This window comes from Mytilus edulis, chromosome 4, assembly GCF_963676685.1.
Source record: "Mytilus edulis chromosome 4, xbMytEdul2.2, whole genome shotgun sequence".
Lineage (NCBI taxonomy): Eukaryota > Metazoa > Mollusca > Bivalvia > Mytilida > Mytilidae > Mytilus > Mytilus edulis.
The window spans coordinates 88,667,972-88,681,796 of NC_092347.1; the positions used below are offsets into that span (position 1 = coordinate 88,667,972).

At 33.2% G+C, this 13,825-nt stretch overlaps 2 protein-coding genes across 2 annotated transcripts; both read left to right on the forward strand.

Moving 5' to 3' along the window:
• The first annotated feature begins 5,888 nt into the window (after positions 1 to 5,888).
• LOC139521593 (zonadhesin-like) lies at positions 5,889 to 6,626 on the forward strand. The gene has a single exon (XM_071315071.1). The coding sequence runs from the start codon at positions 5,889 to 5,891 to the stop codon at positions 6,624 to 6,626; it is 738 nt and encodes a 245-aa protein (XP_071171172.1).
• Positions 6,627 to 6,713: 87 nt separating this feature from the next.
• Positions 6,714 to 8,058, forward strand: LOC139521594 (zonadhesin-like). Its single transcript, XM_071315072.1, has 2 exons — positions 6,714 to 7,537; positions 7,776 to 8,058. Exons 1-2 carry the CDS (start codon positions 6,714 to 6,716, stop codon positions 8,056 to 8,058), a joined length of 1,107 nt encoding a protein of 368 aa, XP_071171173.1.
• The last annotated feature ends 5,767 nt before the right edge of the window (positions 8,059 to 13,825 follow it).

Here is a 13,825-nt window from a genome sequence, read left to right on the forward strand (position 1 = left end):
GTGATACATGGTTATTATTTTTCAAATCTCACACGTCCAATTAAAAAGGTACAAATCAAGGTAAACATTTAAAAAACTGAGGGAATAATATTAACTCTAAAATGAGCTAGACTAGGTGTATCGACAGGGAAGGAGTTTCCTGTTATGAATGCAATACCGGCCTTATAATTTCACTGTAATCTATGAAACCAGCATATGATATTAATGAAACATACTTGCATCGCATGCCAGATCCATATAACATTACCAATGGCTAGCACCACATGATAGGTCATACAATTTAGCAGTATGTTATCTAAACTTTGCTACCAGTCTAATAATCTCATACCTACGAGATATTGCGCATTTTCCAACCAAGGTACAAGGCACATGGAGTTGTTAACATCATAAAATGTGTTAACTTTGTATAAATATCCATTTTCACCTGGAACTATCATTAGTCCCTGGTACTTTTCTGAATAATTGTGTTGACTGCCTTTCCATCTTGTCTTTAACACTGTTAATAATAATAAACAATACTTTTATGTTTGTACGCACTATAAGTATTAAGAAACCTGAGATTCTTTTTGATGAAAGAACAACTCAGCATTGTTATGACATTTTACAATATCATCCCATCAGCGTTCATCAGCTTGCATCTAACGGTGCATACAAATTGATACACTGAGTTGTTTATTTATTTTATAGACAACATTGTAGACTATCAATTATAACAAACCCATGAAGATGCTTAACCATTTTCTATCACTTAACGTTGGTCTGATTTGAAGAAAATATTCTGACGTATTATAGACATCAATTTGTACGTCTGCCAGTTTTAAAAAACGTCAGAGTCAGACGACCATCATGTTGTGATCTAAAAGAATTGTAATGCGCACGCATGCGTAATTACATTTTTTGGAGATTGATAGATGTGTTACTTAATGTGTCTTGTATACTGTTGTAGGTAAATTACAGTTTACACAATGTTCAAAGGAGTTACAATTTTCCTATGAATTCCACAAGTTATAATACGAACAGCATTGAAACTAAAAATAGCGAACAAGGAAAAGACATCGGAAACGGTAGATAACGAAAAGTATGAACTATTTCCTACGCTACTTAACCGAATTACAACTCTCCATATCTTAGTACATAATCAAAGGCTATCAATCTATTTCGGAACAAATCGATACATTTTAGCGGAAACTATTCACAAGTCTTTGAACGTTTAATTGAAGGAAAGTTAACAGACAGAATAATACTGTTACTGTCAACAACTTTGAAGTACTTCCATACTAAGTATTTATAGATCATAGTGATAAATTTTCCCGCAATATTTGCTACTTTGCAGACGGCAACACACCCACTGTAGTTTCCGTTCTACGAACAAAATCGTGACCATTCTTTTATTTCTTAATAAGGAGGTATACCTAGTTGATCTCTATTTCCGTCAGTTTTAGCAAAATTAAGTTTTTAGTGTCAATGCATACAAAATTTGGCAAACCAACCCTTGGAATACAATGAGTCATAGAAAAGCTTTTGTATTGATAGTATAGTAATAGCCTCAATAAACAAAAGAAACCTATATTTAATATTTGTAACTTCTATTTCAATACAAAATTAATGACAGTCAAGTTTATTTTAAGAACGCAAATAAGAGCAAAATCATGTCGCCATTTCGAATATAACTTTAAAAAAAATCGAAACTCTGTGGAATAAAAGAAACAATGTTTAAGTTGGTGCTGTTGACACGATAAATGTTATTTCTGTAAATGTTTTATTTAATGAAAGTCGGTTATTGAGTGTCTTTTTCCTATTTGATCTTACTATAAATAATATATCTTGAACAAAATTAAACATCTACACTAAATTTCTCAGAAACACTGTCGAGTTTCCTGACGAGACACATGATTGTATGAAGTTCTTACACTAAGACGTGCAGATTGCCTACAAACATATAAGGACATCAACAGGACCACTTGCAGTATCCAACAAGACACTTATACCTTGCCACGTGTTAATGTACCTGATAAAAGTCATTTTAATGCTCGAGTCATTTGTAAATTAGGTGTCGATTGCAGGTCATTGAAAGCTTTTGTTAAATTTCCTTCTTTTTAAAAAAAACTAGAAGCAATGTTGAAATGGTGTTTTAGACGCCGTTTTATTGTTGAAGCACAGTGACTGTTCACTGAGAGACAAAGTTTCTTTACATCTTGTTGCATTCAATCGATTGTGTTGTATTACTGCTTGGGTTGCGTCTACTTTTGTCTAAAAATTTCTACAAGAAAATCTCGAGGATAAAGGAAAAAAAATGTAAAAAGTAAATATCAATTTCTTTTCATCGTTAAGGATTATTGAGTTTTCTTGCGTAAGATCCATGTTTTTGTGCCGTAACAGTCAATTTACAAATTACTGATATAAACTAAGGTGATGTGGTATAATTGTCGGTGAGAAAAGTATCCAATATAGTTAATATAATAGAATTTAACCAATTTTAAGTCACCGTACGGTCGTCAATAAGCCAAACCCATGTAGTGTAGTCTACTAGGATTTGTTTCCAATTCATTCGTTTTTCCAAATCAAGACAACTCTTTAAGAAGGACAAACCATATGGTAGAAGCATATTAGATGTAGGTAGCATGTGCAGAGCTCGAGTTCCGTCACCCTTTGTGGAGCGTTCATTTTAATACATATACATATATAGCCAAATTATTAATAGGAAACGTCAGTCTAAAGGAAAAGGATGGATGCTTTCAAAAATTCGATATGAGGCCAAGCAGACATATGAACGGGTCAATTTGGGAAAATGATTATTGCTAAATCTGTATACCGCCAAACAGACAAAGAAACTGGCCAGTCTTGGAAAATAATTGTTGCTTTATCTGTTACCACGAAACACAGAAAAGAACGGATCAATCAGAGAGAAAGATTGTTGCTTAAATCTGTATACCACCAAATAGAAAAAGTAACGGGTCAGTCTTGTAAAAAAGACTGCTTCTTAAATCTGTAGTCCACAAACAGACCAGAGCAGTACTCATCTAAACAAGCGAAGGAACTTGTCTGTCCATATCATTTTGACTTTGAATTGACTGTAAGTATATATGTGTAACCTTAACGTAGAAGTAACATAAGATTTTGTACTGATGTCTAAGTTAGATTGTCACAGGTTTTATGAATGAGATTTTAATTCGATCAAACATTACAAATATTATATAGTAAACACTTGTCGTATCTTGATAACACTTCACATACTTAACCTCTTTTTTCCTGTTTGCACCCGCTTATAGATACTTATCGTTAAAAACGATCTCTAAAAATGAGACGGAGAAGTATTTAAATGAGCATGTTATTAAAAAACACAATAAAATACCACCAAAACAATTAGACAATAATTGGGCAATTAAATTCTTTTTATTATCATCTGACGCATCTATGTATAACATTGCAAACACAAAAATGTGCCATACATCCAATTATTGTAAAATTAACAATTCAAAAAACGTAAACATTACAAAATCATCTATATTGCGGTTAGCAGCAAAAAACCACAGAACAGGTGTGTAACCACGTGGTTTAAAGATATAGGTAAAACAGTATTAAAGACTACCAGATGGTTTATCTTTGACAACATCATATTCTTCTTACAAATATTCGGAATGACCGGGTTTACCATGTGTCATTCACGTGCCACCGTACATGCGTCTTTTTACCGCAGTGACAATACCTCACGTCACCCAGTGAATAAGGATACATCAGAATTGGACGTTGAACGATTACATCTTAAATTAATCATTATTTCAAAGTACTAATTGTTTTAAGTATTATGGAATGTGTCAACACAAAGAAATATGTGTACTTTAAGGTGTCTGATACATTGAAATAGTATTAGTAAATGATTTTGGAATGTTATAAATTTTTTAAACAAAAATTGTCATTTCTTGCAAGCATGAAAATCAAGCATACATTATCAGATTTAGGTAAGACAACAATAAATACCATGTGCAAAGGTTGCTTGGGATATAGAAGTGTAGGCATCCGAAATTCTTCCACCAGCTAGTAAACCCCTTGCTGATGAATGATGAACGACTGTTTGACTGTGCGGGGTATATAATTTCGCAGTCAAGCAAGGTGACTAATAGTTGGAAGCATGAAATGCAATCTCTCATATGTATTCTTTAAATGACTATTGCAACTGCTCATCTGTGGATCCTGATGACCTGTTGCAAGGCTAATTTTCAGCCACTATTTAATATATAGAAAATTCACTCTCTTTTATTGACAGCCCCCAATCTTGTCGGTCGAACCCCTTTGCAATTATATATTTTATTTATTTGTAGTTTGTTCTCATATTGAAATGATTCGGGTGTTGATGATGATTTGAAGAATTTTTGGGAATTCATATCATTTGTTATCACCAAGGATATAAAACATGTTGTTAATTTAAAAAAATATCCATCGTTTTTCATACACTTGTCGGCAAAACCTTTCCCAATCCTTCTTCTAGGTCAAAATTATTTTAAAACTAGTGAAAAAGACATTTATTATGTGCTCACCTTTTTCATGTCGCTTTTCAAACAAACGTGTTTACAAGAGAATCAAAACATAGGTATGTTTCGTTTTCTCTTGCGTCATAAGAAATATTACAAATGTTACACTGAACTTAAAGGAATTTTACATATATATGTCACGAACAAATGTTTGTAGGAGAAATCAAGAAACTAAAATGATAAACCGTCAATAGCAACAGAAAAATCAAAGCTAGCCATTTCTTTTGATGTATACCAAACCCTTTCCAAAAATATTTAAACTGCTAAGATTTAATGTAATAATGAAATGCACGAGCTCAGCGTTTTTGCTGCATTTACTTCTACGACAATGTATTTGTTGACATTTTTGTACTAAAAATTGCATTGAAAAGAAGCAGTTTGGTAATAACCAGCCATTAAGTAGAACAAGTTTGTCTCTTTTCGTGTAATTAGTTTAAGGCGGATCGTAAATGTTTATTATGTAACCCAAGAAACAGTATATAACAAAAAGACTCTACAAACGTGACGTCGTTTTAATGTTTCTCATGAAAAATTACAGAAATAAACACCAGATCTCACAAAAACCTCAACAAAATTTAACTTTTAAAAACTTCATGACTGGTACCATTAATACTTTTTTCTCAGCGTCCTTAAACAATGACGTGTTTTTACTATCTGATTCATTCAGTCTGAGAGGGTTTTAAGTACATAAAAACTAAGGAGACGTGAGGTATTTCAGTCAATGGTACAGTAGCTCAGAAAGAAATACTAGTTATAAGATATAAAAAACGTCATGGTTTCAAGATATACAGTTTTTAACAGAAAACAATTGTTTACATGTTTATAGGAATCGTCTGCATAGGTACATAGCATTTGCGCGCGTGCTATTAAGGATTATGTTTTCACGATATAGTCTGAAATATTTTATTACACATTTGCGCATGTTTATTTTACAGGTAACATATACGTAAAAAAGACATTTTTTTAATGAGTATGAGATTTTGATGGTTAGTTCATATCTAAATTTTATTCATAAAGAATTAAAACAAAATGTATTTAGAGATTCGGAGAAATCTCGTAAATTCTTAAGGTAAGTATTTTTTACGAGCAAATGTATTTTCAGTGTCTTTAAAAGCTACCATTGACACCCTATTTTAAATTTGGGATTTAAAGGAAATAATCAAGTTTATCTAAAAAAATGTTTGTTAAAAATCATTTATAAAAAAAACCCCAAAAAAATCAACTGTACACAACACAAAACATAGAAAACTGAAAGATATCGTCACTTTGTAAAAAAGAAACAAATCTAAATGATTTTACATAAACAAAAGAAACCAAAAGCAATACTACAAGTGTAAAGAAAAACTTTACACAAGAGTAATGCCAACCAGGAAAAGAGTACGAGCAACACGAACTAGTGTACCAACAGTAAAGACAAGTGTACCAACAGATAAGACAAGTGTACCAACAGATAAGACAAGTGTTTCAACAGACAAGACAAGTGTACCAACAGTAAAGACAAGTGTACCAACAGATAAGACAAGTGTATTAACAGACAAGACAAGTGTACCAACAGATAAGACAAGTGTACCAACAGATAAGACAAGTGTTTCAACAGACAAGACAAGTGTACCAACAGTAAAGACAAGTGTACCAACAGATAAGACAAGTGTATTAACAGACAAGACAAGTGTACCAACAGATAAGACAAGTGTACCAACAGATAAGACAAGTGTACCAACAGATAAGACAAGTGTACCAACAGACAAGACAAGTGTTTCAACAGACAAGACAAGTGTACCAACAGTAAAGACAAGTGTACCAACATATAAGACAAGTGTATTAACAGACAAGACAAGTGTACCAACAGACAAGACAAGTGTACCAACAGATAAGACAAGTGTACCAGCAGACAAGACAAGTGTACCAACAGATAAGACAAGTGTACCAACAGATAAGACAAGTGTACCAACAGACAAGACAAGTGTACCAGCAGACAAGACAAGTGTACCAGCAGACAAGACAAGTGTACCAGCAGACAAGACAAGTGTACCAGCAGACAAGACAAGTGTACACAACACAAAACATAGAAAACTGAAAGATATCGTCACTTTGTAAAAAAGAAACAAATCTAAATGATTTTACATAAACAAAAGAAACCAAAAGCAATACTACAAGTGTAAAGAAAAACTTTACACAAGAGTAATGCCAACCAGGAAAAGAGTACGAGCAACACGAACTAGTGTACCAACAGTAAAGACAAGTGTACCAACAGATAAGACAAGTGTTTCAACAGACAAGACAAGTGTACCAACAGTAAAGACAAGTGTACCAACAGATAAGACAAGTGTATTAACAGACAAGACAAGTGTACCAACAGATAAGACAAGTGTACCAACAGATAAGACAAGTGTTTCAACAGACAAGACAAGTGTACCAACAGTAAAGACAAGTGTACCAACAGATAAGACAAGTGTATTAACAGACAAGACAAGTGTACCAACAGATAAGACAAGTGTACCAACAGATAAGACAAGTGTACCAACAGATAAGACAAGTGTACCAACAGACAAGACAAGTGTTTCAACAGACAAGACAAGTGTACCAACAGTAAAGACAAGTGTACCAACAGATAAGACAAGTGTATTAACAGACAAGACAAGTGTACCAACAGACAAGACAAGTGTACCAACAGATAAGACAAGTGTACCAGCAGACAAGACAAGTGTACCAACAGATAAGACAAGTGTACCAACAGATAAGACAAGTGTACCAGCAGACAAGACAAGTGTACCAGCAGACAAGACAAGTGTACCAGCAGACAAGACAAGTGTACCAGCAGACAAGACAAGTGTACCAGCAGACAAGACAAGTGTACCAACAGACAAGACAAGTGTACCAACAGATAAGACAAGTGTACCAACAGACAAGACAAGTGTACCAACAGATAAGACAAGTGTACCAACAAACAAGACAAGTGTAACAACAAACAAGACAATTGTACCAACAGAAGTGTTTCAACAGACAAGGTAAGTGTACCATGAGACAAGACAAGTGCACCAACAGATAAGACAAGTGTACCAACAGACAAGACAAGTGTACCAACAGAAGTGTAACAACAGACAAGACAAGTATACCAACAGACAAGACAAAGGAACCACCAGACAAGACAAGAGTACTAACAGACAAGTAAAGTGAAAGGACAAACAAGACAAATGTACCAACAGAAGTGTAGCATCAGACAATACAAGTATATCAACAGACAAGACAAGTGAATGGACAAACAGAGCAAGTATATCAACAGACAAGACAAGTGAATGAACAAACAGAGCAAGTATATCAACAGACAAGACAAGTGAATGAACAAACAGAGCAAGTATATCAACAGACAAGACAAGTGAATGAACAAACAAAGCAAGTGTGTCAACAGACAAGACAAGTGAATGAACAAACAGAGCAAGTATATCAACAGACAAGACAAGTGAATGAACAAACAAAGCAAGTGTGTCAACAGACAAGACAAGTGAATGAACAAACAAGACCATTATAGTATAGACAAACAACTATTTTTTTCTGACCACTAAGAAAACACATCTACAGAGCAATGAATAACTCTGTCCGACATTGATCATATATGGCTCAGTAACAGTTTTCTTGAAAAGTGTATTTATTCAAAATTTAGGCATAAAAATAAGGCATCGTAACTAGTTTTACAGACGTTCTCAAATGACAACTCGTAAATATTGCAGACCGAACCATGTTTACCCTTATCTCTTTTTATTGACATATGTAACCATAATGCAGTAAAAAACTGTTTTCCTAAAACTTAAATATCTCTATAGAACGGTGTCCAAAGGAATTTGTTTGTAAAAGTGAAAATTGTACAGCGTGTTTTACTGAGAACAGAGAAAGGTCTACAAAAGAATGGAAGTCGATTATATCACAAAGAACTGTCAATGTATCGAATAATCCTTAGATGAATACAAAACCATGATTACACAAAAAGATTAGAACCATCCCAAAATCAATGACAAAAACATGGCATAATTGTGCATGCAAGTTATTTGTGCAATTTTTGTTATAAACCGTTCATTTTTTATTCAGACTGTGCAAGTACAAGAAAAAAAGGAAATAAAAAAAGAAAAAGCTTCTGTTAGGAAAATGTATTGCATGATGACCAGATTGTGAAACTGTTCAATAATTATCTTGATCTTAATAAATAGGTCAATTTATTGTGAAATGACTTTCTTTGTAGTTTTTTATTGTCAGAGTTAAGCAACATCAACCTTCATTCAAATCTTAATATTTTTTTATTTATTTGACCGTTTATTTTGTTGGTGCGTGTTGCTCAGTCTTTAACTTTATATGTTGTGTTTTGTATGCTGTTTTTTTTCTTTTTTTCTTTTTCTTCTTTTTATGCCATGGCGTTAACAGTTTAATTTTGACTTATGCGTTTGAATGTTCGGTTTTTTCTCACTTTTCTTTGGACAGTAATGTGTCATTTTTCCTATCTGTAAGTTTTCTAAATTTGGTTTCTTCGTCAAAAAAATTTGAGCATTGTAATCTTTAGTTGTATCAATCTGATCTCTACCGATCTCTTGTTGTATCAATGCAATGACGTTTCGTCTCAGATGCATTTAACTGCTGTACCTGTTACTTACACTTACAATTTAAACTTAGTATGAAAGAGTGGTTGATTTTATCATTTATCGTCTAGTGGCATGAAATTAGATCAGGTATGGTCATGACAACATATTGACGCCATCAACATTCTAAATGTCCGATTGAATCTAGTGACATGAAAGTAGATCAGGAATGGTATTGACCACATATTGACGCCATCAACATTCTAAATGTCCGATTGAATCTAGTGGCATGAAAGTAGATCAGGAATGGTATTGACAACATATTGACGACATCAACATTCTAAATGTCCGATTGAATCTAGTGGCATGAAAGTAGATCAGGAATGGTATTGACCACACATTGACGCCATCAACATTCTAAATGTCCGATTGAATCTAGTGACATGAAAGTAGATCAGGAATGGTATTGACCACATATTGACGCCATCAACATTCTAAATGTCCGATTGAATCTAGTGACATGAAAGTAGATCAGGAATGGTATTGACCACACATTGACGCCATCAACATTCTAAATGTCCGATTGAATCTAGTGACATGAAAGTAGATCAGGAATGGTATTGACCACACATTGACGCCATCAACATTCTGAATGTCCGATTGAATCTAGAGGCATGAAAGTAGATCAGGAATGGTATTGACCACACATTGACGCCATTAACATTCTAAATGTCCGATTGAATCTAGTGACATGAAAGTAGATCAGGAATGGTATTGACCACACATTGACGCCATCAACATTCTAAATGTCCGATTGAATCTAGTGACATGAAAGTGGATCAGGAATGGTATTGACCACACATTGACGCCATCAACATTCTAAATGTCCGATTGAATCTAGTGACATGGGGGTAGATCAGGAATGGTATTGACAACACATTGACGCCATCAACATTCTAAATGTCCGATTGAATCTAGTGACATGAAAGTAGATCAGGAATGGTATTGACCACACATTGACGCCATCAACATTCTAAATGTCCGATTGAATCTAGTGACATGAAAGTAGATCAGGAATGGTATTTACCACACATTGACGCCATCAACATTCTAAATGTCCGATTGAATCTAGTGACATGAAAGTAGATCAGGTATGGTATTGACCACACATTGACGCCATCAACATTCTAAATGTCCGATTGAATCTAGTGACATGAAAGTAGATCAGGAATGGTATTGACCACATATTGACGCCATCAACATTCTAAATGTCCGATTGAATCTAGTGACATGAAAGTAGATCAGGTATGGTATTGACCACACATTGACGCCATCAACATTATAAATGTCCGATTGAATCTAGTGGCATGAAAGTAGATCAGGTATGGTCATGACCACAAATTGACGCCATCAACATTCTAAATGTCCGATTGAATGTAGTAGGGGTTGTTTGTTGTGATGGTGTGTATATTTTGGCTAATTTGTTTGTTATATCCACTCATTACTTCTCTGAACATTGTTTATATAAGCTATAGAAAATATGCAAACATCTATCTTGTGTTAATGTTAAACTTATACCATGGAATCATATGTATTCTTAACATTTCGGTAAGTTGATGATGATCATTATTAAGATCTATATTTAGAAAAATAAAGTTCACAACTTTACTGAACACTCACTTAAAAATCATATAATTTATTTTACTGTTAACAAAATGTTTGCACTCTCGGTGGTTGTTGTAGATAAAGAGTTGAGGGAATCATATAAACAGATGTTTTTCGAAAGAAGAGAAAAAACAAGTGTGGGAGGAAGAATGACTAAAAACCGAAAGTTAAAGAAAAGACAAGAAAACCAGAAAGTCTTTAATTCACACGACACCACAGAAAGCAAAAGATTGAGCAACAGTACTTAACAAAGGAATCAGGGAAGAACACATGGGCTCCGAAACAATGTGGTATAGCGAAGATAAAATATAGAATTTTTTACCCTGATCCGACCATACTGCTCTCAGTGTTCAAAATATAACATTTTAAGGTATATTGGGAAAATCGTGATTCAAATTTTGTTTTGTCCTCTTCTTGAATATCCCCCTCCCCCCCCCCCCCCCCCCCCCGTAATCAATAATAAAAACTCACTTTTCAGTTTTTACTAAATTTTATTGTATTAACAAGATAACAAAGCTGCATCTTTAGATACAAGCTCTTCTTTTTAGGCATGCCATTTGATACAATTCTGCCTTAAAAGACTTGATACGTCTAATGGTGTATTGTCTGTATATATCTAGGTTTGTTTTCCTTGTAAGTGAAATCGTAACTGTTGTAATTCGCCTGTCAGAATCTATTGTATTTCGAGTATAATTTTTCGGAAGCGTACACACATTGTGATAGACTAATCACGTCATAAACAATGGAAATTCAACCAATGACGTGACTCTATTGTCAGTTTAGGGTACGAACAATGCAATTTCCCAAAATGCTTTAGATTCTGACTCGGCCAATTAAACAACAGTCTAGTTTCCTTGCAAAATACATTAAATAAGGATGATTTTTTAAACGATCTGAACATTTTCAGAACTAATTTCATTTATGATTAACAATAGATCTCGTACTGACAGAGTATTATTATACACGAAGCCAGGATACAAGTTAGAGATTACCATAAAATATCATATTCAATGTGACTTACCGTTTTCATTTCTTGTTTGTCAAACGTCAAAGTTTAGCTTACATACAGTCATAGATAATGATGTTTTACAAAATTTCCCTAAATATTCACAAACAAAATAAAACCTTGTTGTTGTACCATTAAAATCTTGATTTATCAAGAGAAACACGTAACGTAGAAGATGTAAAATTCAAATAAATTCAACTTTCTAACTTCCAGTATTAAATTATAAGAAAAGTGTACTATCTCTCACTTCAAGTTGGCATCAATTTTACGATTTAACTAGAATCTTAACCCTGCTTGCAGTATCGTGAATAAATATTCAACGTACATAATCTACAGAGGAATAGGTAAGGAAATAGCAGATCTGAAATTTGAAATTCATAATTTGTTTTTTGCCTCGCAGAAATATCTTATTTATAACACCTGATTAAAGCAAGCATTTTATCCTATTCAATAGGGAATAACATTATTTTAGCAGGCAAAGTTTTATTTTTGAGGTTTTGAACTTTACTTTTGTACTTTGAAATGTGAAAAAGTTTAAGTTTTCTACATTCCTAGAACAACATAGACTTTACAGAATCAACAGATGTCGTCTCTTGGACAGTTTTTGTTCATAGTAAAGTTTTAAAGTCTATAGAATAAAGTAATATTGGCGTAAGACCAGCGTGTCTTCTCAAAAGCAATTATTTTTAATGCTGTATTAAAACGATTATGTAGAAAACAATTGATGTTTTCAGTGCGATACACTTTAGTGAAACTGGATAGGTTTACTAGGTGAAAACCAAACTTTCTGTATCGTCTGCTTCAGAATAATAAGAGCTATGCAATGGCGGAATTCATAAGTTTTGTAGAAGAGGTTTAAATTTGACACCAAAGGAAAGCGATAAATTCGTGTGTGCCTATCCAGTATTTTGGGGTCCAAAAATGGATAAAAAAATACCTTTTCAGCAAGATTCACCGCCCCATTAAGGCTAAACATAAACCAGACACCCTATAAACTAAAGTGATTTATATAACTTAAAAAGAAAATTAAAGGACAATCATATTACAAGACGTAATAATTTTAAAGTAAAAGTCTTACAGTCAAAGCCAGATAGTGCTTCTTAGTTCACATATTCTTTCAATCAATCAGTTTGTCTACACCTCTGGTGTCTTTGATAAATATTTAGTTGACTACTGAAGGAATACATGTCAAATTAACGTCATTAGAAAAACAAATGAAAGTCATTTGCATAAATGTGATAATTCAAAATGTTTCTGTTTGCATGTTCGTATTTAATTGTTTAGATTTCATAATGAACAAGAGAAACTTATCATTGTAAGAAAACATAACAAATGAATTTAAATCAGATAACTAGTAATTCAAAACAAAATTTCTTTCTCTTGATCTGCATTAAAAATACCTTAATATAAGAGTTATGTCCCCTTTCTACTGTCTACTGTTCACTTAAATTTGCTAATTAAAAAAAAGATTCTACGAGTCCGGCATTTGTTTATTTATTCTTTTTCAGTGTAGACTATACGAATTATTGATTATAAAAAATTATGTTTGCAAAAAAAAACTTTAAGTCGAATCTATGAGATAGTCACCATCTCACAAGTGTTTAACATTGACATGTAAAAAAGTCACAGCGAGACACAACTGACGCATACGACTATCTGTTTAAAATAAATACAAATATTTTGATCTTTACGTAACAAATGATATAAATAAAACACAGTTATTATACAAAGTACGAAAAATATAATCTCAAAACATAACGAATGATAACATACCATCAACGTCACAACAGTGTTTAGCTACTATCAATTAGTTTATGGGGAAACTATGATCTAAACTAGAGTTCAGCAAACTATAAAAATGCCTCATATAAAAATGGTTAGAATATAATAATATATTTCTTTTCAAAATTATGATGCATTGATAGTATTCAAATCACTGTTGTGAAGATGAGAATAATTACAAAAATGGAAGCTGTAACGGCATGAGATATTGCACAGTTTGGTAAATTAGTAAATATTTACAACGGACGGGAACTAAAGTTACTTCTACGTACTACAAA

Excerpts from the sequence above, each read along its gene's own strand:
- LOC139521593 (XM_071315071.1), top strand. The coding sequence starts at position 5,889 with ATGCCAACCAGGAAAAGAGTACGAGCAACACGAACTAGTGTACCAACA.
- LOC139521594 (XM_071315072.1), top strand. The coding sequence starts at position 6,714 with ATGCCAACCAGGAAAAGAGTACGAGCAACACGAACTAGTGTACCAACA. Across the intron at positions 7,538-7,775 it reads GAAGTGTTTCAACAGACAAG|ACAAGTGAATGGACAAACAG; the intron begins GTAAGTGTACCA and ends TCAACAGACAAG.